At 42.0% G+C, this 26,724-nt stretch overlaps 1 protein-coding gene across 5 annotated transcripts; it reads right to left on the minus strand.

Moving 5' to 3' along the window:
- Positions 1-118: 118 nt before the first annotated feature.
- Positions 119-25,256, minus strand: LOC145911226 (MOB kinase activator 2-like). Of its 5 annotated transcripts, none has more exons than XM_082998500.1 (6): positions 25,155-25,256; positions 24,839-24,885; positions 7,490-7,641; positions 2,964-3,060; positions 2,692-2,816; positions 119-2,080 (listed from the first exon to the last, which is right to left on the minus strand). In XM_082998500.1, exons 2-6 carry the CDS (start codon positions 24,853-24,855, stop codon positions 1,662-1,664), a joined length of 810 nt encoding a protein of 269 aa, XP_082854626.1. In that variant the 5' UTR covers positions 24,856-24,885; positions 25,155-25,256; the 3' UTR covers positions 119-1,661. The 5 variants fall into 5 exon arrangements, with proteins under 5 accessions (XP_082854626.1, XP_082854627.1, XP_082854623.1 ...); XM_082998501.1 differs by having other exon boundaries at positions 25,145-25,199; XM_082998497.1 differs by lacking the exons at positions 24,839-24,885; positions 25,155-25,256 and adding an exon at positions 22,725-22,952.
- Positions 25,257-26,724: the final 1,468 nt, after the last annotated feature.

The raw sequence follows: 26,724 nt of genomic DNA on the forward strand, positions 1-26,724 counted from the left end.
AGCACGTTACATATATATAAGTTCACACTACCTCCTCCATAACTCATATGTGTTGTGGTTTAACTTAGGCCCCTATGTAAAGTCTTCAAGTGAGACAATGTAAAAAACACAGCAAATCCATTGTTAGAGACCAAAGTTTTATTACCTCGCGCCAGTGTGAAGGAAGCGACGGGTCACGCGGGTCACAGCGGCGTGTGGAGGGGTCAAGGGTCAACGAAAAGCAAAGGAAAAGAAACAGGGTAAACGCGCATCAAAAAACATAGCAGGAAACGAAAGAAAAAACGAAACAACTATCGCAAGGGGAGGGTCCGATTTGGTGCCCCGCAAGTGCACGATATGAGGACGTGAAAATACCTCGGCGTCCCAAGAGGTTTATTGGGGTTGTACTGGCCAGCCGCCACCAGTTGAACAGAAAGTTAGGGTTTAGGGCGAAAAAGCGACGGTGGGCGGGAGATTTTTAGCACAAATTGTTACAGAATTGCACAAACAAGGTTAGAAACGGTGCTTCACTCGATGCGTCGTGCCAAGTAAGACTACTCAGCGGGCGATGCTATTAATTAATCTTGTAGCTTGATAGTGGGGCCGTCAAAACGTGTAAAGGTCCGTTTGCAGAGTGGGCCGTGAGTGGACAATAAATACCGGCCTTTCCCTGCTGTATTTGACACTCGATAAATAGAAATTACGAAACGCGTGCTGGGTTTATTTTGTCGGCATGTCGTCGATTACACTAACCGACAATTTATTAATCTCAAACCGGTTTTTGGCTTCAATCATAAACGTACGCTTTCTCAGTAACCAAGAAACACGAAAACGGATCACAACCCCATCAACACGACGCTCAGAAACGAACGCGCCACCGTACTAAAACATTCGACAAAATAATTAAATCGCATTTATTCCTTAACGCTACGTCAGGGGCTCGTCAACACCCTCTGGGCGCAGTTTAACCTCGGCCTGGCTTTTGCATAGTTGAAAGGTGACTTCACTTGTAGGACGCGATGTAAAATTTACTGGGCGCCGTGTAGCGGCAAAAATTGGACTTGGTGCACGTACCAGGGGCATGATACCATGAAACATTAACCTAACGCCCACACTTCATTGTTAAACCAAGTGGTAGAGCTCGTACGAGACGTTACAGCCAGTGTTGGATCTTTCCACGCAAGAAACACACATCACACTCGCATTTTAGGAGTTCATTTTCGCGTCTAAAGCCTTCCTACACACGAAATCTCTCCTGCATGGTTGTGTGAAGTGCGTTCCCTAATGCATTCGTTTCACGCTAAGCGCTAAAATTCTACTAAGGGCAAAAAAGATATAAAACAACGAAGTCTACAGCCATACGGTGGCGCTGCGGCGTGAATCGCTCCGGTCAGCAGTGAAGGCGTTAAACAAAAGACATTGAGACAAAAACGGGTTAAAGAACAGCGTTGTTAGGTTCGGGTGTGGTTAAAGCCGGTATCGGCGTGTGCAGCGTTACCCAAAGCACCATGGATGTAGAGACGACAGCGGTGTGTGTGAAATATGGGTAAGCGCCGTGGCAAGACAACGTACTGGCTAACACGTGGGAGTGCTCCTTTCCTCGTGTGCCGTGACGGCCCTGCGTCCTTCAACGAGCGGCAGTGGTCGCTGAGGTCGGCGTTACAACCGACGGCAGGAGTTTTTCAGCCGCAGTCCTGAAGCGATGAAAAACGTATGCTTGTCGCACCGTTGCTACGCGACGCGTTCATTAGTTGCTGGTGCTGGAAGTTATTCTTGGCCTGCATGACAGGCGGGCCCATGGACGCCGTGGACCGCTGCGTCTCCGGCGTCACAACCACCTCGACGGGATGCGCATCGGGCGGGGTTTTGTTGGAAAACATGATGTCCGCCAAGTCGTCCAAACTCTGGGTCTCCTTGCGGTCGAGGAGTTCGTACTCGCGGACAAGCAGCGTGAAATGCTTGAATACGACGTTGAGATAGGGATGAAGGTCGAGCTGGCGTAGACGGGCGAAGTGGGCATAATACATGTGTGCGATTACGTGGTAAAGAAATTTGAGGACCTTCTTGATTTCGGGGAAGAAGTTCTCGGCAAAGTTTTGGGCTGCAAAAAAGGATCACACTTAATCTTATGTCATGTTACACCACAATGAAGTAAAGTATTACCATCAAAGCACCGCTTGGCACATGATGATCTTTATACGTAATTTTGAAAACAATATCCCCGTAATTTGTCCGTAAAAAAACCTTATCGTCATGGATTTATATTTAACCAGGATCATTATCCAGCGACATAATTTCATTACTTCACAGCAATGCCTTTTTCTACGAAGGCGTTGCCGCTTGGGTAGAAACCCATTGTCAATTCCTAGGCCTCGTAAATGTTGGTTATTCTTAGAAATTTTATTGTTCTAAAGCGAAACCAAGTAGGCCAACGAAATGGTGTTAAAGCTATGACTTTGTTGTTGCGCATGTTTAAGAGATACAAGCTACATATAAGGAACTAGATACAGTAATTCTCACGGAACTGAAAACTGCTTCAGGAAATTACAATCTCGTCAAAAAACTTTGACCGCACGCAAAAAACGTTACGCAAGTAAGTATTTTCGTAAGGAGCCTAACATGTAACACTACTACATTCTTATTTCATAACAACTACCTTTTTTAACCTTACTCTGGCGTTGGTAAAGTCCGACGTCAGCCAAAGCAACCTACCGTATTTGGTGGGGAAGAGGTCTTGATTGCTGATGCACTTCTGACAGAACGTCATAACGTAATCTATGTACTGGGGTGCGGTGCACTTTAACTTCTTGCCCCGCTCCTCAACCCACGTGTACTGACTGCAAATAAAAAAACATGAAGAATTAATCCGACAGCCGCTTGAAGCGAAAACAATACAGCCCATGTTGAGCAGGAAAGTATGTAAATGGTTGTAGTAAATAACTCTATTTGTATATTTTAAACACGGTTAAACAGCATTAACTTACGTTTGGCACGGGCCTTGCATGGTTGGACAGGAATCAGCGGTGCAAAACTCCGATACCGAGCCGTACAAGTGGTTTACGTTGTGAAACAGGGAAATCGCTGCAGAAAAATATTGTTTTGTTAATTCATCACCGATACCCAAATGTACGATACACACTGTTATAAGCTATAGCTTTAATAGTTACAGCGTAAGAGTTATAGCCACGCAACAGACTTCCAAATGTAAAATAATAAATCAAAACATAGACAGCCAGAGACCACAATATTTGGGTCGTGTGAGTTGAACAGGTTTTGCGTAAGCCCCATCGACCAATGCCCTGTTTTCACTGACTCACGAAACGACCTCGAATGGCAATTAAACATAAAACATCCAGCTACGTCATGCAAACAATCGCTACGTGAGCACGAGCGTGTCACTCGTGATTGGCTCGTTTGATGGTAAATTCCAACGTTGTACAACGACCCAAGCACGGGCGTGGCCCGAGCACGTGATGCAAATCTTTACACAAGCCATTACATTGGGCAAGTCCAGGAATATCACAAATTTGAATAGATTTTTACAACCATATGACCTTCAATTGAATTAAAAACATTATCTCGGGGATTTTACTATGTCTGCCCACACTAAGCTAACCAGTGAACAAAAGGCAAAGGAATTTTTAAAACCGTCGTCAAGCAAACGTCGTTGCTCCTAATATTTCCAAACAAATGACAAGATTCCAATGACGACTGGGTTGCGATCAACGCCCACTGGTTGGCACATTGCCAAATTTGGAATTTCGGTCTTTATAAAGCAGATGGGCTGTAAACATTTACGGCGTTGCGACATATTGTGTTCAGAATAACTGACATTTTCCTTGGGGGAATCAACTGATGTTCAAACCGTTACCTGTCGGGCAGTAATTTGAATTATCCGTCAGTACTATAAGTCTGAATCCTTTTAATTTGTAGAATCCAGTTTAAACTTATTTTTGTGGGAGTTTTCTGCCGAAGGGAATTTCTATTTTTGTGCCCAGCTTGTGGCTGCTGTCGTAATTTGAATAAATGTATTAGAAGTTGTTAACAGAAAGCAGTGCCTGCAAACATAATTCCTTAAACTGCTCCATCAGTTAAACATGTCTCTTGGATCAACAAGGCTTAGATTACAATGGAGCTAAGTTTCGACGGAATGTTATCACTCCATTTGTCGATGACGACATTAAATATATTCAGTGCGGTGATCATATAACAATGGTGTGTCGCCAGTCGGATGAACGGTATAAAAGCATCCGACCACATTCCGTAGATATAACATATCTGATGTCTGACGCGCGAACAATGACATAGGTAAGGGGGTTTGTGTTTGTGGGATCGCATGTCAGGGGTTCCAGCGCCGATAAAGCATATGTGGTGGTATGCTTTTCCCCGGCAATGGAAGGCGGCCATTTAAATGAACTTGTTGGGTAAATACGTGGGATAGTTTTGGGGTTTTAAATATCTGACGGTCCGACATTGATTTGTAAATATCAATGCTTTTTTTGCATTTTAATCAATACATCCACTTCATTCCTAAACGGTGACTGGTGTAATGCATTGTAACGCACAAAACATTTAAAGGGAAAAAAACGTAGGTCGTGAAAACCAGGTCCAAAATTGTCAAGACAGCACGAGAAATAAGAACTGAACAAACAGTTTAAAAGCTTGGGAATCCGTATCCTAAACACGTCCAGAAAGTTAGGAAAACAACAGGGAATCCGTATCCTGGTCAATCACAACCCCGACGGAAACCTTGCAAAACAGGTTTGACGTTTAAGAGAAGAATACAGAGTCACTGTGCAAATCCACAGATCAAACACGGGGCGTCTGCTCGACACAGAAAGCAAACGATATCACGAGAGGGGACATTTCCGTTCTGTTTGCCACCCTTTGTGTGGAGTACAAAGAGTCGAACCACACGTGTTTATCGGTTGGCAAAAACAGACAGACGAACTCGATTGAGCGAATATTGTATTTGCAATACATGTTTCAAGTGTGCAATATATCCCACCGTTGTCAGGCTAAAAACCTTGGTTGTGATATTTGCAGATACTACCGCATCTTGTCAATGAAAATGTGTTTTTGTGCTTTTTTATTGTTGAAAGGGAAGGGTGGAAAATTGAATTACCCAAGAAAGTTAATGCCATAAACAACAAAAAATTATTGAAACATCATTAGCTTTCCTGATACTGACACCTGAGAATACAGTATGTGATTTCTGTGAAAAGATCAGCCAAAAAGACGACACAGCAATTGCGGTCGTCACGCCGTAGTGTGAAAAATCTAGGACGTTCCATACAGCAAAATTGCAGCAACACGCTGTTTTGCATTTACACCATTGGCGCGCGTATTGCGGAAAAAAGGCCACAGACACGTTGAATTTTCTGTCCGTTGCAAGCATTCATTTTATGAACTAAGCAACTACTGACAAAACTAACGTACTATTCTGAGATACGATTTCGCAGTCGCAATATTTTTGAATAACGCCGCCACACTTCGTTTTCTAAAATAATCGGCGGTAATTGCCACAAACCCACACAAAAATGACAGTATCTAAACTACTAACAACAACAACTTAATCCAAATATAGAATAGATCGACATTGATGCCTGCGAGACACAATCGTTTAGGTCTAGACGAGCATGGTTATTCACAGGCTTCAACATACCCAAGTTTGGTTGCCGCTGTGAGCAGAAGCCATGGACGGCATAAAGCTGTTAGAGCTGTTATCTGTGTTGAAGTGAAGTCGGGTTTCAACAAATGGAAAAACACGCTGTTTAGAGCAATAACACTGTGCGTTTCACCCGATCGCGTGGGTGCGGACAGCTTCGCGATGATGTGGTTTCGGTGCGTGGATATGTGCTGTGGTTGTTTGCTATTGGCGTGCACGGTTCGTCAGCTTGCTGTTCCCATGTTACATTCGGTCGATATTTCGGATTCACTGTGTTTCTTTGCACAGTAACTCGATTTTGCATTTGTTCACATTTATCAGAAACCGTGTTTTTATTCCTTGTTGTTCAGCAGTTGATGCCGACTTTGGAAACTGCAATGCTTAACTCGCCGCAGAAATTGACTGACTTTTTGAATGCTTTTGCAATGTTGTTCCAATATCCGTGACAAAAACATCCAATTGCACCGAAAGTGGAGGTACGAAAGACAGCGAACTCAGCAAAGCGAAACGAACAAACTTTGTACTTTGAATTAAATAGGCGTATAAGTGTATTGGATTTTTGCGATCACGCATTCATCAAACGTGCAATGTGCATCATGTAAATCCAAACCAGCGTCATTGTTTCGAACCATGGCAAAATACCAATGAAAACATATTGTCTGAATCAAAACGTGGCCCGGCTGTGCCAAAAACATGACTCGATCACTTCTATTCGCGTGCCAAATTACATAGCAGCACAGTGCAACTACCGAGAATTGGGGCCAAAGGCTTACCCTAAGTCAGCACAATGAAACTAAAAATAATTCGTCGCGTGAGTAGCGGGAGACAATTTTCCCCCGACACCGATTCGATGCCGATGAAAGGACAGTGGGGGCGAATTTGGGCTTTGTCCTTGTTTTTGAAGCCCCGATTTTTGGGGGGCGGTGTTGTTTGGTCGCTCTCGCAAAACAGGACGGTTAGGAAACGTTGCGGTTTGAATGGCGAGACTGAAGATTTCGTTGGAAAGAAGCAAAGGGATAGGAGTTGGTCATTACCTCTTACACTCATTTATACTACAGGACACATTTTTGTCAACGTAAAATGAAACACATCAGGCATTATAAACAAGTGAATGTCCAAATTTGCTCAACATAGTTGGTGTTTTTGGTACATTTAGTTTGCCACTGTGTACTGTGCGCCTTTTTTGAATTCACAAACTAAACAAAAAACGGTACTTCTTGTCTTCGCCATGAAACTACAGAAAGGAGATATTGGCATACCACAGCGTCCCGTGTCACATTGAAATTACTTCTAAGCTGATCGTGCAAAATATTGTTTACGTAAACGTGCCACGGACCCCTGAGAATCCCAAGCATGCGGTTAAATTTAGCGTAGCCTCGGTCCCTGTTGCATTGAGCCTAGACACAAACTCGGCGATACGTTGATGCGATAAACCGTTTTGCAAGCGCTCACAAAAGGTCACAGGGCAGCAACATGTTGTGAGAGTGGTGTAAGGCGAGATACGCGCGAAGTACTTTTAGCTCCCAGGCGGATTCGATTCGCTTCCACACAATCAGTTTCGAGGTTAACAGCTGTTTCATGTAATCGACGCTAATTTTCGCTCGACGTTGAAACACAGGCCGAGGTGCATTGTTTATCGGGTATTATGTCTGCTGGCGATGTTGTATGTTGTACAATCGTTGCTGTATTTTACGAGGTGTATCCAGAGTTATTGTTGACAGGTAATGCACTCCTCGCAATAACATTCATGCAACACCATTTGGCTCATTGCGCATTTCCTGTTGACATTACCGCCTACGAAAAGATGAACGCGGGACAGATGAAGCTGACGTTGCTACTTACTGTGCGTTGCCACCCATTCCCGCGTCTCCATTTTGTCTGGCATCCGCACCACCTTCATTAATTCGAAGACGGGACGTTGCTGGCAGAACTCGATGTCCAGGTAGGGTTTCTTTTCTTCGACCACGGGTTTTTTGTCGCTTTTCTTTCCTTTCCTACAACGAAACAAAGCGAAGGGTAAAGATATGCTTTCAACCATCCCGTGTTCAATATAATTTTCTTTTTAATATTTAATTTCACGCAGGATTAAAGGTAAAATAACCGTCACTTTAAACTCAAAAATCATGTTTTTCCATATAGCAGAACGGAAATCGTTTGACTTTGTGATGTACTACTAATTTTGCAACTTAAGTTTTACCCAAATGTCAACAACCATCCAGTCGGTACCAAAGAAAAAGGTTTGAGAACTCATTTCGAGATATTTTTGGAAACACTTAAAATTGTTCAGGAACACAATTTCAATATTCACACAGCTGAAACGTGAACATAGAACACAACGAAAGTATCAAGACGCGGTTCAAAATACTGACGTGACCTACAGACGTTGGTTACAGCAGAGGGCCTCCCGTATAACCGTGCAGCTCAAGAGGAAATTACGTAATCGCTGAACTGGTGACTTTTCCAGGCAAGGTTTGCACTGCGTTGCACAGCCACGGCGTCTGTGTAGGATTGTTTACCACCTGTTACGAGCTGTGGTGACGATTATACATCATCCAAGCGCGATCAGCCAACTTATCACAGGTAAATAGTAACGTCCTTGCCACACACCACGCATGCAATGCGAGACAGCTTGCTCAGACGGCGGTTGCCCGGCAACTAACTTGAATTATAACTGTTCCATAGGGTATTGAAATTTGGTTGATGACAAAATCATGTTTTTTTCGATTACCGAGGATTGGGAGGTTTTGCGAACTTAGTCTTGGTAAAAAAAAGAAAAGTCGCGATATTGAGAATCCAGATAAAATACTCTCGTTGATTACCGACGAATATGACCACGACTAATTCAATATACCATACACAACATATCATATCAAATTTAAACCCATTCACGTTCACCGAACTAACATGATGTTCAGTGTTTGCAGGATGTTCAACTGGCATTACCCGTAATTCAAATTTGATTTTGCTGTGATATTCTGCCCTTTCATGCATTAGACTGCCGTGTAAAGTGTGGCATTTTGGCGGGAAAACATCACATGACCATGAAAGCAAATAGTCGTTTTACCCTCATTCAAGCCAGCCAACGGATAGCTCCAACAAAAACCGCAACGTCTGTTGCTGCTTGCGAACTGCCAGCGGCATTAAAAGAAAACATCCAATATATTTACTAAACTAGTGATAAAAGTCAGTTGTTTATGGAATACAGAACAGCTCTGATTGTGAGGTATTAATAATTGAGTGACTGTTATTACTCCCAACGAGTCTTGTCAACCTTTGTAGCGACACGGAAGCTTAAGCAAAACTAGTAAAAACAGAGTGAACACATTCGGAATGTGCCCACCATTTCGCAATTGTTGTGTCAAAAATTCAACAACGAAACCACTCTTACTGAATATATTCCACAATCACTGTCTAATGAGTTATGTTAAACATTCTGGCACACTTAAGGCAATTCAACAACACCAATTTCTTGTAGTAGTTGCACCTGATTATGAAATTGATCATGTCCATTCCAGAGCGACCGAAAGCCTTTCCATTCGTTCGATAGCTGCAGGCTACAGTTTTGCTACAGTGTGCAGTTACCGAAAACCGCCTACAAACCACTGCCTTAAAAGCCCGCTATCTGCTGGTGGCTGGAAGAAAAATCGAAGCGACGCTAATGAAAATCGACGTTAGCTCCAAAGAGCAAATAGCGGCCACAATGGTTTATTGCGTGCCGACAAACTTGGGTGACGACCGACTTGACGATCATTTCTGCTTCATCACTTCTGACCTTGGTTTGCACTAAACCGCAAAACTAAAAGGGCGGATTACATTGCTGCTCTCCGTGGTATACTACTTTTGCTGATTACTTTATGCATCTGACGTAGTTACAACGTAATGACGTACTCCTTTGGGGCGACTGTGACGTCATATTTTAAGGTCAATTTGTATTTTGAAAGCCGCCACGATCTCGTCTAAAATCCCTGCCTAAACTCCCACTTGAACTGGCCCCACGTTTACATCTCTCTAAATGATGAAGTAGATAACATCTAAACAAACCTTACAAATCTCTCACTTGGCAAAACTTATTCGGGAACGGGGGGAGGAGGGGGCAAAACAGCACCCGCTCCGCTAAATAATTTATCTGCGGCTTCTGGCGAATTAAACTGTCGTCGTTGTAAGCGTGGAGGACTCGCATCAGCCCGGTATCGTTCAAACCACAGCGCGCCACACATACAACAAGCAACCTTTCAAGGAAAAGCGCAAGAGATCACTGCGCAGGGCGGATATTCACAACACAAACGTGTGACGTCAGCCCCAAGCCAGCTGACTGGTTATGAGTTAGCGCGAGGCATAGACGGGCCTCTGACTCAACGCGTAGAGGAAAAAGTGTGCACCTCGCACATCTCTCGCTGCTCAGCAACCAGTTATCACTCACGCCACTGCTGACGCTGTTCTTAGTGCTTGTACGCTGTTTGCTTCCGGCTGCAAGTGGAACACGAACGCCTTGTAACATGGCGTTAGTGGTGCACAACCTTTACTGTCGCTCGACCGCCATGAGAATAATATCTTTGCGTTAACAGATTTTTTTTGCGACCTCAACGCGAAAAAGGTGAACACTGACAACGTCGAGGTTGTAATTTTCAAATCAACAAAAAAAAGCCTTAGCGTAACCATAACACTATTGATTGCAGGATGCAAAACACTGTTTGCGAAACTAGTGGATATTTTTGGGCGTCGTCATTTTTTTTCATTTTTCTCTCGAGCTGCTGCGGTAACGTGAAGCGAGCAAACAACATTCACAAAGGCGTGATCCCTGAACAAAAACCATCCTGGTTGTATGATAGTGGCGTGATTGTAACGCAGGGTTCGAAATGAACGCGCACGTGCGACCACAGGGTACGAAATGATTCGTTTCCTGGTGCAGTATTTAAATGCCGAGACACTTTTTGCCATCTTTCTGCCAAATTTACTCCTCGTCAATGAGCCCAATAATTACAGCAATTGAACATCGTGCAAAGGGTTTGGTTTCTTTGAAGGGCGTTTAAAAAGGGCATTTGTTGTGTCTCAGCCTTTAACATGCAAATTGGACGCCGTACATGGGTTGCCAACGAAACGAGAACTGCGCGTAAACAACAGCAGTCCAAGGATTGACGTTTCGATTTCGATGCTCGGCCGATCGAAAGCTTTTTCCTAATTTGATCTGACCGCCAATGGTTGGTTGCAGGGTTTTAACTTACGTCGGGCTGCGAAGCTTGTTGAGAAGACAAATCATCGTTTCCTGGAGTAGTCTGTTGCCTTTGCACAGCTAATCACACTTTGAGGTTAGTGCCACTGTCCGGTAATCAAAAGAGACAAAAGCACGATGGTGATACACATTTAGGCCGCAAGTTTTGTTCTTTTGCAAGCAATTTTCTTGTGAAGAACCCTGATTTAAATGTTCCCTACAACAAGTAACATATTAACATCCACGCGCACACTTTTAGATTTATCCCCAAACATGAGGATTTGGTTTCTGGTAAAAGGGTCGTTTTTTTCTTGAAACATCCGTTTCTGGCGTTATGGAATGTGATCGTGATAATCGAGATAATGGGACGGAAAGGGGATCCCTCTGTCCCGCTAATCGCCCCCAATTACCGAATCATAAAGCTGGATTGCCACACGTCAGACAGAGAACACATTTTCCAACCATTACCCACTAAACTGGACATTCCGTAGTCCCGTTAATAGCTGGCCATAGCAACAAGGCGATTTCGCCAGTACTACGAGTCTGAAGCAAGCGAACAATAACAAGCGTTGTTTTGCCACTACGTAATGCCCATTGTTCAGACCAGTGGGCATAGGTGGGCGTTCTATAGCGAGAGGATCACGGAGCACAATGGCACCGAAAACCTCATTTCTTTTGTAAAAACATTTAACAAACAGAGACACAAAGCTTCCTCGGGACCTGGTGTTACTGTTTCTCCCCACAACCTGACTACAAGACGCCTTGCTAGAGTTTTCTGGAGTTTGTCGCTGCAATCGATGTAGTTTAAATAGCTTCGATCTATTGAAGCCTACAGCGGTCGATGCACTTCGACTGCCCAACTGTATACTCTGTACAACGGGTGACACGCGTTATGGGAGTGAGAAAAAAACTTTACACATAGTGAGATAACCATTAATCACCCCAGTTATAATGACTAAGTTATTTAAATTACGCAAGCGCCGTGTATAAATAGAGTTTTTAGTATAAAGTGCCATCTCAGTTTAACGTGATCAATTTCGGCTGAAAAAAAAATCAAGCGTCAGATTGTTGCAATAGGATGCACAACATTGTGGTGCAATGAGCTCAGGGAGTTCAACACAATCGCAAGGCCTGAGGGCATCAAGCGTTGGTTTAGAACACACGAGTCGTCTTACTTTTTAGATCTTTTAAACTTGTGTTCGGCGGTTCCAGAGGTCTTCTTGCTACGGTCGTAGTCCTTTGGAGAAGACAAGATTTGAAGGATCTGATCTAACACTGTCATTTTCCACAGCTCTTTTACACAACTTTTGCAACAGGATAGAGCCTATACTATTTTCTTGCTGGAAGAAGCAACGAAAGACATTTGAGGAAGCTGATTTTTTTGTTACAGCAATTACACATAGTTACACTATCCTACAAACTCCCGCATAATAGTAGGCCACATAAACTGGTCAAAGACTAACTGATTTGTCACAACAAATCATACAAGTTTGACGTGCAATGGCAGTGACTGACTGTGAAGACAGCGTATGCGAGGTCAGCTAAGTAGGGTATCCTAATTAAGACTTCAAATCGTTGATGGACACAGTTAACGATGATGACATTTCGCTTAAACTCGCAGGACCAACAGCTGTCATTAAACGTGGACGGTTTATTTAAGGCATCTCAACTCTCTTAAACTGGTTTAAAATGTCATTAATGTTACCAAAAAGTCCATTAACGTAGTAAAATAGCTGTAGGGTAGGTACCTTATATCTAACACTGGAACTCAAATAATATCAACTTAGTGAATAAATTAACAGTTGATGCACACCACTGACCATAGTTTCCTACCCTTAACCTATAACTGAATCAGATATGTTTTAAATAACATTATACAGCTTTGCTACAACTATGCAAACGTATGTCGTCGAGGCTCTAAGAGTGCAGCAGTTGACTGAAATATTCACCAAGCGCCCAAACAAAGCAACAGGAATGACTAAAAACACGGTTATGACTACCACTAAAAAAACTCCACTAAAGCGATGACTTGGTGCTGGTCCGCAGTAGACCGGGTCCACAAAACTCCAAGAAAAACAGCGCTCACAACCTCGCGTCAGCTACCGAGTCGTGACTGCGGCGTGGGGGTGACGTTTTCGTCAGACATCGTGGTTTTGTGCCTTTTTCCCTCGCGCCAGGCGCTGCCTGAATTCTGTGCCAGGAAAGACGGCAGGGCGCGCCTTTGAATCGCTTATTCATGTACATCTGTCGATCGCGACAGCACGCGCAAACGAAATCTTATTTTCGTTGTTGCATCATTAACCGTGGGTTGGTTTAACTACCGACCAGCGGGGTGTTTGTCGTTGCGCTGGATTGAGTTACGTTACAAAACGTGACGCGCTAACTAACGCTTCTGGGAAATTAGCATTTGGGAAAAACAATTTGTTCATGCCCGAATGGAGTTCATGTCGTCCCAGGCAGTATTTCGTAAAGTGATGAAAACAACTGGTTTTGTTTGGTAATCTACAAAAGAGACTCTTTTTGTGTAACAAAACCTATACCTATGGCTTGTAAACATTACATGCACCTTGTGTACAGCTTGCTTAAGTGGTATTGCTTTGTCATCTGTTGATTTTGAAAGTTTAAAATTATTTCTGGAACCCTCTTTTTACGCTTTACATTCGTGACTTCCTTAACAATATTTTGCGGGTGGAAAATTACTTATTAACTGTAAATGCACGTTAAACAACGGTATACCAGGTGTACCATATGGCGCAGGGGCGGTGAAAACCAATGCACAAAATGTCTGTTCTACAGCCGCCAGCAACATGTTAAAGAAATGCGAATAGAAAGACCCCCAATGAAAACCACGTCGACAACGAAACGATCGGCCGGATTTAATTGCCTGCAGAAGTCTGCCGAGCGCTTTCTAAATTCGCAACGACAAAGTGCGGACGGGTGTTCGCATTTCATCAGGAAATCTCAACGAACTTCTCAAGATGGTTAACGGACTAACGTACAAATGAAAAGCGGGTTAGGCGTGAGGCATAAGGGGTGCATGGAGAGTGCATGATTGTGTTGTGGCAGCTTGAATGCGTCATTACGGGCGATTCTCCGATGCATCGAAGGGCGATAATGACTTTTCTAACCCCTTGGCGTGCGCAAGCAAATTGGGTTTTAACGGTTGGGGCGCGAGGGAGTGTAGATGTTGTTTATCGAGTCCATGCAGGCGATGCGTTGCCGCAATCTGGTGAGGTGCTCACCCCATAACCATAAGCCATCCTAACCAAAAGCTGGCATAAATTAGAGGTTAACATTTCGCTTGATTAACACTTGAAAATAAGACTGAAATATTACTACATCTCACTTTTTAAACCAACTTATTCAATTAGAAAATCTGCATAAACTTTAACGAACCGAACCAATGCAGTCATCTATTGACTTGGCCAGTCTATTTTCGCACAGTGGACGTACTCGCAATGCAAACACGGGTGTGAACGAGCGAACCCTAAGCTCACAGGAAAAGCCGGATAACAAGCCGCACGCACTTGAGCGGTGTTGGCTTAGTCAGAAGTTTGCAGAACTACGTGCTATGAATAAGGTTCTGCAACGAAATATCATGGATGCGCTTGAAACTGGGCGCAGGAAGTTTAACATTTCCGTTCTTATCGTCGGTTCTACGCAGACAAAAACTCAAAAGTAATGTGTATATTGGGAAAGAGTAGGCAATAATATCCAGTAATGCAACAAACAGGCCTTAAATGGAATATTTCGACAAGCTGTGCAACAAAGCCATGTCGCAACTGACAGTCTCGGCTGTGCAACAAAAAACATTTGTTGTTCACAAAATCCCCACAATTAAACTTCACGTGATTGAGGAAAGCCTCGTAAAAGGTTCAACGTACATTGCAACATGTTAACAAGTAACAGTGGGACATTTTATTACCTGAAAGTTACGCTCAAACAAAAATGACAGTTAAACTGTCTTTGTTGTTGGCCATAAATTGGAACACGATCACGTGCATGCTTTCGCTTGCTGCAGCGGCATCCGAAAGTGGCAAAATTTGTTCATTGTTTGAAAATGCTACAAAGCTCAGCAGCGCATTTAAGATAAATTTTCAGTACATAGAACATGAACACAAAGCTGAACACAGGCGCCTTTACACACATTACAAAATAAACTTTCACTGTTAAATGCAGCGTCGGGAAGAACGCATGCGGAAGTTTGTGGTTAGAGTTGACCATTTTAACCGCAAGGCGCCTTAATTAATGATAAACACTATATACCTACAGGAAAACCAATCACTTTCGTTTCTTGACAGGTTCTTAATAAAATACCACGTTCGATTCGAACCTTTTGCACAGTATTGCATTCAAATACACCAAACTGACTCTAAGAAACTGCCATATATCTTAAAAACAACACCAAACACAGCATGGTTAAGCCAGGAAAATACCGGGTAGATCGTGTCGTGGTAATAACATTCGTGCGAGCAACACGGGGTCGGCGAAACACCACAAATCACCACCTCCTCCCATCATCATGAATATCGCGTAATTTATTCAACCAGTTCATTTCCAGCTCTTACTAGACCTCGAGTCAAATATAGAAGTCATTATCTTCAACATTACTATTACCGGCTTTTGCAAATAATTTTTGTGCGCGCCCCCTAACCTACTTTTTTGTAGTGTAGGCTTTCGGAGTTTATATTTAATTTTTGCAGCACAGCCACCAGGAAGAAAATTTTGCAGTTAGTTTACCCAAGCTCTCACAAAACAATCTACCAGGCAGACTCACGAAGCGAACGTACACAATCATATACAAAAAAGCGCACTTCCGTATTCTTTACGCGTGCATGCGGCAAAGTGAACGAATTGCAACACAGCACAACAGCAGTTCTAACACATCAACTATTTACGATGCAGACCATGCGGTTTTCAGCTGACAGGACGGATGAAACAGAATTGCAGTTGGCCTTTAAACGCTTCCCACTATTCAACTGATTGCAAAGGCCAGGATTTCTTTACACAGAAGCGGACTTCTGATGCATTTAAACGTCCTGTTGGTTGCCAGAACAATATGTGGATACGAAAGGGAGGGGAATAGAGAAATGCATCACAATCATATTATCGTTTTGTTGTGGTTAAAAAATTCATAACAATAACTCTGTAATAGGGCGCGCGTGAGTTTTAGTTGGTCTTTTTTTATGACGACATACAAATAAACCATTAAGGATGGCAATCTTTCAAAACGACACAACATCTATCCAAACATCAAAAATAACTTGTAGTCTGGACGCACTTTGTTGACACAATATTTATGGACGCTCACGGCATTCAAGTATGCCTAATATTTCAACGTTCACTACCGGCTGACAGAACAGGCCAACGGTTTGTAAGATAGGTAAACATCTCAACAAAGCGACCACCAGCGCGGGCTGTTACGAACAAACATCTACCCAAACACGGGCCACGTCGATGAACAATATAGCAACAGCGGGAGTGCGGACAAACAGAAAAATACGCTACGGGACAACTACAAATCATCGGCTCGCTTCTTCGTGAAGCATTTCGCGCTGGGCAGTAAACCCCACAATTCTTGGTTCCACCGCTGGAAGCCCAACACGCGACAAATAACCTCGTCAGTCCGTCTGGTTTAATTATCAACTCGCGACTCAAAGCAAATTGGCGTCGGTCAATATTGCGTTAGAGTATTTTAGCCTATCAACCGCAAGGTTGCCTGGAGTCGGAGCAATATTAAAGGGAGAAGCCAACACCGCTCGTTGTAAGCGCGACCTTCGGCAAAGTTGTTTGCGGGTCGTTATTGGGGCTGACGTAATGCTTTCCGCCCAAGTCTGAGCCTTTTCCATGTGTTAACTGCTGACTGATGTGAACTGCATTGCAAATTGGTGGTCGGCACATGCTTTGTATCGTGCTGGGTATTTTCACGAATGCTGATTCACTGTTTTCGATTACAAGTTTACACGAAGGTTGAAGTTGAAAGTCATGCCCTATAGTACTCGGTCATGAACGGTGGCAAATTTATTCAACAGCATCATGTCAAATTTTTCCACAACGCAATAAAACACAAGACTGTTTCCATTCCTGTGCGAGCAAGACTAGATGTTCTCACAGGATCGAGATTAACTATTTTGGAAATTGTCCCCCCAAAAACATATTTTCCTCAGAAGAAGTAATCGCAGAAATCGTCCCAATAAAATCAAAAGATTTAAAGGAGCACAATAAAGTTGGAAATTCCCAAACCAACGACCTTTCAAACATTTGTCACGCCCATTGGTTTTAATACCTCAGCGTTGCTCCCCAACTACAGCATAACAGTCGATTCCAACAAAGTTTACAGTATGAAGCAAGATATATAACTTCGCTCGCCAGTGGGGGAATATTTAAATTTTGGTGATAGCTTTTGTGTCCGAGCAGCTGTTAATTTGTCACAATAGACACACACCCCCACTATAACTTTGCGCAATTGAAATGTTATTTTACGAGCGATTTTTTCGTTCCGTTTGGTTGTCCCTGAAATGACCTTTTGTAGAAGTTACGAACAGGTGCAAGAATTACTCCTTGCCAACAAACGACATTTTCCCCTTAAATACTGTTGTGTACTAGTAAGTAAACCTGACACAATATGACAGGGCAGTATTGTGTTGCGCAACAACTTCGTGCATATTACGCAGATACAAACATATACGACAAATACTACAAACACAGCGTGATTTCCAGGCATATGACGATGAGCAATTCTCTTAAAGGGGGCGTGTTATTTGGTTGTTTCGACCCAGATGATTAGGCAATGTGAAAAGAATAGTTTAATATTTAACTTAATGACGTCAGGTTTTACGCGCACATGTTCAGTTGTGAGTGCAGTGTTTGATCTCTATAGTGCGATATTATAACGGAACAAAGATATCTACAGGAAAACATCCTAATCGAAAAGAACTACATATGCAGTAACATAAATTCAATTTATTTATTACCATCAATTACATTGTCATAGCGTTGTTCAGAACACTGCGACTTGGCCAGAAAAAAAGCAATTTGAACGTGACAATTGGCCTTGGATTAGCGCATGTTTTGGCTCTGTCATCGGGCGTTCCTATCACAAGCTTAAATCGCGGCTTACAAGTGTCCGCTCAACTGAATGCATGAGCTGCCAACTCTTTGTCCTGTGGGCAACCTGAAAGGCAATGCTCTTGACTTGTGGACACGGCATCTCGCAATAAAAGCGTGGGCGCACCCAGCAGCCTTCCTATAGCCCCGTTTGTTGTGGAAAGTGGGGATATAGACTGGTAGAATTGAGGGTGCGGTTGGTAGGTGTGTGACGACACGGAAACCACCCGCGTGGGTTTGGCTGATTTTTGACGTTTAAGGAAATGGGTGAGTACGGGGAGACGTGTCCAAATATAGTCCAAAAAGTTTAAATGTAGTTGCTTTTGGCAACGGGTAAAGGTAAATAATATTTTTGTGATTCCTCTACGTTTCATAATGGCAATTCACTTGGACAAATTACAAACACACCCTGCAATCACAAGGCATCGTTGCGCCGGTGAAGCTACACAAAAAACGGGTCTTCATTTCTCACAGACAGTCAATAGTCTACAGCGATCGTCTAGAAAAACTTTCTAGCACTTATAACCAGCAACAACTCGTCAAACACCGTTTCGATGACGCACGAAAGAGTCCCATAGCGCACTGTTTTTGGAGTCGTTTAAACAAAGATCGATCCGCACCTGTCGAGCCGACATCGCACGTAGAGCGATTCTTCCAAACGGCGTCCAAATAAGCCGCGGAAAAATACTAGAAAAAATCTGCTACAGAAGTCGGCTTCTCCCATATTTGCAAACTGAGAAATGGACGAGGCTTTTTGTACAAATATGCCACGAAACCACATTTAGAGAATGCATAAAAGACGCAAAAAGATTCTCTTTGCTTTGCAATAGGCCTAATCTGAGTGACGCGATATAAAACGGACATTTCCCAGCGGTTACCGCTCATCCAGCCTTTCAACACCTTTAAAGGCAGCGGCATAATCATCCTTCGACAAAGACGACATCTGCTATCAGCAACCGCGTTCCCGCCGGGCATGCTCATTGCAGACGAAACCACAGACACCTAACGATAAGAAAAGAGGAGAGCGAAACAAAACAATCGCGGTAGTCCATCTGCTCGACCTTGAATGTTTAAGCCATTAATGGCAAAAAGCGCGTAAGCTGGCGGTTGTGCCGTTCCGAAGTGTCCTTTTCCAAGGCAAGCTCGCATGCGTCAACACAAAAGTTAAACAAATTTTCCCGCATTCCAAACATTATTTCCGCATAATCTAATCATTTTCAACGCATCGTTAAAAGGAGAAAATATTTAAAATACCAGTTTTGCGAATACAGACATTTCGAACAATTCGAAAAGTAACCTTACAGCTGTTTTAGCCCATTAAGTTACAACTTCAACACAGACTGAATAGAACAAACAACTCGAAAAAGGTCGCCACTGAGTGGGAACCAATGACACCAATTCCAACCTGGTTAGGTTAGATTCAGTGTCACATCATTCTCTTTGTTCCAACACCACCCCGTGACAATCGCATGGGGGTCAAACCAACACGAGAGACATCCTTCGTACCGCGACATATGGATATCGAGGTAAGTCGTCTGCCTTCGGGACGAAGACGTGGGTGGTGAGATGACAGTACTTGGTGAGATATGTGAAGAGCATAACCAGTACAATTAGTGCTAATAGGTCGACGATTTAAAAATAGGGTAAATTTAATTTTACAGTAACATCGGAAAATTTTCAAGCAAACACTTTATATTTTCTACTCTGGCTGATAAGTTTTAGCGAGTACACGGGGAAAAGTTCGTAATACGCCCACACTTACAACACAGAATTTATTAACAGCATGACATCCCATTGACAATCGTCTAATAAAATCAGAGCTACTATAACATTTGAGACTGTGCCAAGCGGTATTACGCTGCCATTTCCTTCCTCACGCTGGACCCAAACTTCCGCTGTCCGTGTAAGTTTCGTGGCGTGATCTATGGAAGGGCGATTGCGATTTGATGAGCAAGAACACGTGCACTGGACGTTGTTGAAAACGTGACGCAGATCGAAGGACGGTAGACAAGCTATTTTTGCCTGTTAGTTTGTTTATGATGGTAAATAAGCGGAAATATATCGAGTTTATTTTTACTTGGAAACACCATGCATACTCACGACAGAAAATACGATCTATTGAAAAACACAGTGGATTACCACAATACTCAACCACGCGGTTAAAGCGTGGAAACACAACTTGACTCAAAAAAAATCATTGCAAAAGTTAGGTTTCATAATGCGAATGGGTTATACCGCGAACTGATATGAGAAGAGTTGAATTTGACAAAGTTAGCTGTAGTCAAAACCCCCCCGCGGTGGAAATTCAAATGGAAAGTACATGGCATTAAACAGCCAAGTTTTAAGCTACATGTGTGTAAATCGTTCCAATACCCGCCTTACAAACATGCAACCAACCATCGACAGTTAATGGAGTCGCCGTGGCAGTAGTTAAAAGAGTGACGTCACGATTTTATGCGAGGGTGCGAAGGCATAGAGCGCGACCTTCAACCAACAGCTGGCTGAAATCCGGAGATTGTCCTGGTAATTGATGAAATACACAGTTTCGTTTTCGGTGTGGCTGAGTGACGTCAAACTAGCAAGATCATTAAAGCCGAGTGTGTTGAACATGTTACAGAACACGAATGTGCCGTGTCTGTTCAGCTGCGGTGTTTCTATTTGAAGTAGGTTTCTAATAAGTAGGATAACCCGCTGCAACTTCAATTATTCGTGATGCAAATTGTGGGCTCTATTCGTCTCAGTACAGGCATACACACATCCATCAAACCACAAAGGAAGTTTTATAGCCAGCTAAGCGAAACAAAGTAAATGTATTATTCAATTTTTTAAGTGTACTGAAAACAAGCCAAAAAAATCATTTTTTCGTTACAAAACAGTCTCATAAAACCATTTTCGTAATCTCAGGAATTTTGATACTAAAAACGAAGGCAAACAGAAAGTCGTTGGACCTTTAAAACGTCACCAAAACATGACGAAAACACGTCAACGTTTACCTCGCAACATGTAAAACTATACACGATCGAGAAGGGGCGTGTATTCCTCTCTGTGTTTACCTTTCCCAGTTTAGAACGTCCCACAAGAATCAAACAAAAACGACATATGGAAATTGATCTTTCGATGCTAACGGACCGTGTCGCGTGCGTCACTCTAAACGAAATTGGCGACGCGGAACGAGCGGAATTTTGTTTTTTCATCAGAAACCCAAATGTTTGTTCGCAACAACCAAAAGTAATAGAAACCGGGCAATAATGTTGGTCTGTGCAAATTTCAAAGCCTTTTATCAGTAGTTCAGATGGCATCCATCAATAGTTGGATTTGGCAGAAGTCTTGCGTCAACATCACTCTGCTCGCGCATTACCAAGTGAACGCCAAGATAGATAACGCGAGGACACAAGGACACAGAGATAAAGACGGTCCCGGCATTTCAGCATTGCAAGGAACGCCAGCCGATTGCATCACTGGTAAACAGCTTGCGCGCGCCATCTGCCGGATTTAAAATCAATCAAAATTTTTCTATTACACGTAACCATGGAACCGAGATTCGGTTAAATCTTTTTACGGTTTTAAACAACTTTGGATCAAGATAAATTGGTTAACAGGAAACTAACTATGCATTTGTCCAAAGATACACGCAAGGTTTATTTGTGGAAGAGTTGGACATCGCGAGTTCTTCACATTAACACGAATCCAGACCCAAGATAAGAAAACATTATCGTCCAATTGTCGCATTGGAAACCTTACCCTTAGAAAAGCACATCCGATCGCACTTTTCGGTTGCGAAAGAACAATTCTTTGGAAGTTACTGCCGGTATTATGTTACGCCAACGGGGAGGAAGGGGAGGAAGGGGAGGAAGGGGAGGAAGGGGAGGAAGGGGGAAGTACAGCAAGATGAGAAAAAGGTTTCGGACGGGAATAGAAAGGTATATAAGTGGGAAGGATTCGTTGTGTTTAAAGTCATTTTTGGAAGTTTGCTTTTTGTTTGTCCATGACCTTTTTAGGGTGGATGGGGGGTTATTCATGAATACAGTTAATTTTCATTAATTGCAAGTTTAAATTTTCTTTTGTCACCATCATCCTGCAAGTACGTTTTTTGCTGTGCCGAAAATGTTTACAGACGTCTGTACGAACCAATGGTTCTATTCAAAGCAACACAAATGTAATAAAAATGATTAAAACCCTCTTCTGGAATTTGTCGCCCTTGTCAATACTATAGGCTCAAAGGCCAAAGATACTGTCGGTGTTTACAGGGAGTAACGACATACCGATGTATGGAATTTGCCACATCATCTGACGTAGCGTGACATGCATTCACCACACAAAACATGACCACGAAACGCTTGGAAAACCCAAAATCAATCTCCAGCCAATAAACTGTTGTTGACGGAACGTGACGTTTTCCACAGGTGAGCGGAAAGGACACAACTTATTAAGAGTGTGTAACGTACGCGCTGAAGGACATGTCAATTTAATTGCAACGCGGCGACGGAATACAATTTAAACGACACATGCTGTTGTTTGTTCTAGAAACTCAACAACTTCCAAGTTACATATACGTTGAAGTTGCAATAACAACTAAAGAGTGAAATCTAAGAGTAACAAAATTAATTTTCGACACTTCTAAAATTGAAACAACATAGCGAATTTGTGCACAATAGGATTATTGTATACAACTTTATTGTGAGAAAGAGCTTTGAAAATACTACCACACGCACCCTAATACTCCAATTCCACACTAAACTCGGATAGAAAAGAACCACTCACCAACAACAGATAAGAAAGATGTTCTTGGACGGCAGTGTTGGCATGACAATTTGAGAAGGGCGGGAAGAAGTTGTCCACTGACTCATCTGCTTGTTACAACGGTCACCTCGGCATTAAACGTCACCATGGTCATCCAATCAAAAAATACTACACCCGGCGTTGAAACAGATTGAGTTTCAGTACCTAAAACGGTGGAAAGCCTACATACCGACCAAAAATCATGTACCTGCGACCAGCACAATTGTAAATGTACCAGTTGGAAAGCAAGGAAATTTCGCAAAAACATGTTTCACACATGATAAGGGAGTGGAAAGGACCCGCCGCCGAGCCCCGGCGTCAACCGCAAAATCTCCACAAAAACGTCAACGGGCACTGTTACGCCTCACTGCACCTGTTTCGCACAACCATGGGGTGCCGCGGCAAGCTTTGCTTGAGCTAACAGCGATGCAAATTGGAATTCAAACGCCCTTAAATATTCTTAATAGAAGTAAGCTTAACCTAATTCACCACGGGCACTACATTTCCAATATAAGAAGTTTTCCAATACAAAAATGTCAATCAGGGAGTACCAAAATGCCTTGCCTTTTTCAAATAATCGAAAATGATACAAGAAACGGCGCAAGGCTCGGCGAAAAGTACTGCGACCTTCCGTATCATGACACTTTCCTGTTTAACTAACACAAAATGTTTTATCCTGATGTACAATTTTGGCGCATCCTGTTCATATAGACGGTTTTTAGTGTTATAAACTTACCTACCTCTTTAAAAAACGGACAACCTTCTCTTCAACGCTATGACTCGTCCAGACTACATTTTACAACATTTTAACGGACCGCAACTGAGATTTTTGTTTGCATAGGTATTTCTACTTGCCGAGATGGCGGAAGGATAGAATTTCACGTTTCGTTGTAAATCGAGCTAGCTAACCCAAACCTCCGAAACGGCCCGTGACTTTGAACAAACAAGCTCGCGTAAGAATCGGGTTCCCATTAACGCCGCTATTTAGACGTCGACATTTAGGCCCATTCACCAAGTCCAGCCTTCATTTACTGGCTGCTTTTCAAGCTCACTAGATGTGTAGGAATAATTAACAGAGCTGCCCTGGACTACTCGGTGTTTCTACCCAACGACTATAATAGACACGAGGCAAGAAGCCTTCATGCAGCAAAATCGCGCCTTTTTCAGACTACACGAAATGCGCGAACTCCTTACGGTTTGTGTGCACAACATTTCTAACGAGAATGCGAAAATCCTGCGGCCCAGGAGGTCTTTACGCTAGAAGAACCACCACGTTCACATATTAACGTAAGGCCAGGTATGCCTTGATATGTTACAAAACAGACAGATGCGTAGGGGAGAAGCAAGAATGGGCGTTCCAATCTCCACCGAAGATTAACAACCGTTTTGTTCGTTCGTAACCAAGAATGGTCCAGAATCCGGTTGTCGAATCTCCACTTTCGTATCCAAAACAACGTCATTTTGCACGCCTACAATCGTAGCCGTGTGGGTGTATTTGCAAATATTTAATTGGCCGTTAGTTTGGTTGAATGCACTGCCTGTTTCGCTCGTAACCAGGAACCTGATATGGATCTTTGATCAATGTGTGTTTTTTTACCACCAAAAGCAATTAGCCAAATTGCAATACACATAATATATTTTCCAATTTCATAAATATTTGTCAATAATATACCCACACAGCATAGGTATGAAACATGTTGTTTTTGACATGTTGGGTCAATTGAGGAAGAACCCAAACAGCTACTTCAGATAAAGATTCCCCAATAGGGGGTATTGATTTTCTTCACCAGTTTCCATTTGGTGTAAATGCACATTGATTTTTAGAAAATGTAGATAGCAAAAGGTCAACAACAAACACAAGAGTCTTCTTATAATGCATTGTAGGAAAAACAATTGTTCATAAAATCATGTGTGTGGATAACTAATCTTGTTTTAGCACCAATATACACAGCATCTGATTATATGTAATACGGACATCCTGCCACAACCCCTATTAATATATCTGCACTACCTTTACAACAGTGCAACTGCTATAACTTTAAAACTAAAAAAAGAAGAAAATCTATAAAATAGTGAATAAGCTTTAAGCAACTTACCCCATCAGCCACTCCATTTTTGCAAGTATGTTGCAACTTTTTGAGACCTAAAAATAAATAAGTCAAAAACAGGGATACTTAACTAACTTTGAAAAGATCTGAACAGATCAGATCAGATCAGACATAAACAAATCAATTTAACAGATATTGTTTGCAAAAAATGTATCAAGTAGAAAGGTTTACAAATAATTGAAACATTGCTTCATTGGCAAATATTGTGACACAATACATATCACACAGTATTGTCTAACATGACAATCTACAATTGTTTTCCACATGTTTAATTTGGATATACAGGTAGGTTACCTGCAGTTACCTTAATCTTGGATTTGTGAGTGGGGCAACTGTCAGTGAGGTAAGTGTGAAGACAGGCTTTTTCTCCTTAGCTCAGTTTTCATAAAGCAGTTTACACAAGCCTAAAAAAACACAAACATTTAAATAAAAAAGCCAAAGCTAGAATGCTGTTCATCATAATGCTGGTAAACGTTTCGAACTCATACAGGGTTTATCATCAGTACTCCAAAAAACATTTGATTAGCAAGTCTGCACAAAATGACAAGTGTTGACCGTCTGTGTAGCAGAGAAACATAACATGTTTAGCAAACAATCAAAACATGGTAAAGCAAGTCTGGTTTCTTGTTACATCTGAAGACAGCATATCCTTGTCAGAGGGTGATGTCAAAATTTAAATAATTTGGTAAAAAAATGTTATTTGACACATCCATGTATCTACAAAGTTGTATATAAAAATGCCATGGGGCAACTAGTAAAGTTGTAGCATCTAAAACACCTGATAAATATTTACATGACTATTTACTAGACAGGATGTTTGTAAATGTAGGAAATAGCACTTAATTTGTGCAAAGAACATGATGTTTAATGTGCACAAAATAGTCAGAATTAATCAGGCTTTCTCTAAAAACTACTTAACACTCTGCATTTACTTGGCATTAATATTGCCATCTCCTATTTTGCTTGATAAGATGTAGTAGTCCATGTTAAGCCCAAAGCCTTATTATACCATGACAAGAAAACCAAAATAAAAAATATTAAAATTAGTCCTTATCAGCTAATCTAAAATACACTTTAAGTAGTTAATGCCATCACACATTCTCTTTTAATTGCATTGATAGAATAATTGTAACAATATTTTCTACAGTAAGCTCTATATCTGGGAGGTTTTTTTACATATGCAAATGTTTTTATAAATGGATGGCACAATTGTAAAGCAAAACTGTGTATATATCAATGCTCAAAGCATGCAAGACATTTTATTTAATTTGTGTATGGTGTTGTTACCTACTTGACCATTTATATTGAGTCTTTTTTAAATCATAACAAATTGTCTTACTTTAAAAACAAAAATGTTTATTAATGTATACCTAAAACTACATGATGATAACCATAACTCTATCTGCACACAATTACAAAATATTATCCTGAGAGTTTGTGCGACATTAATGACACAAAAAGTATTAGCCTACAAGATGTTTAGTTTTGGCAGGTTTTCAATTTTTATTTCCAAAACCAATATATTCAATGAACTTCTGTATGTGCCAATTTCATTGACAGGTGGTCTTTAACAACAACAAGAAACCTTTCTTTTTAGGTATGGTCTATAGTTAATAAATAATAGCTCAGTGATCCTAAAAGTTCATTCAGAAATTTTTGTTTGCGTATTTTTTGCAAAAGTCACATGTCTACCATCTCCTATGAGCAACAGTCTCGACCTAAACAATACATCCTTGGCCACAGTCTTAAAATAAATCAGCTCATTATATTTTAGGGCTCTTAATACAAAGCCCTATGCTTTCCAGCTATATACTTTGTTATTCATTTCCGTCCCATGAGAGGATGGCACAGACATTCCATCGACGTCCCTGACA

This window comes from Ascidia mentula, chromosome 8 (genome assembly GCF_947561715.1).
Source record: "Ascidia mentula chromosome 8, kaAscMent1.1, whole genome shotgun sequence".
Classification (NCBI taxonomy): domain Eukaryota; kingdom Metazoa; phylum Chordata; class Ascidiacea; order Phlebobranchia; family Ascidiidae; genus Ascidia; species Ascidia mentula.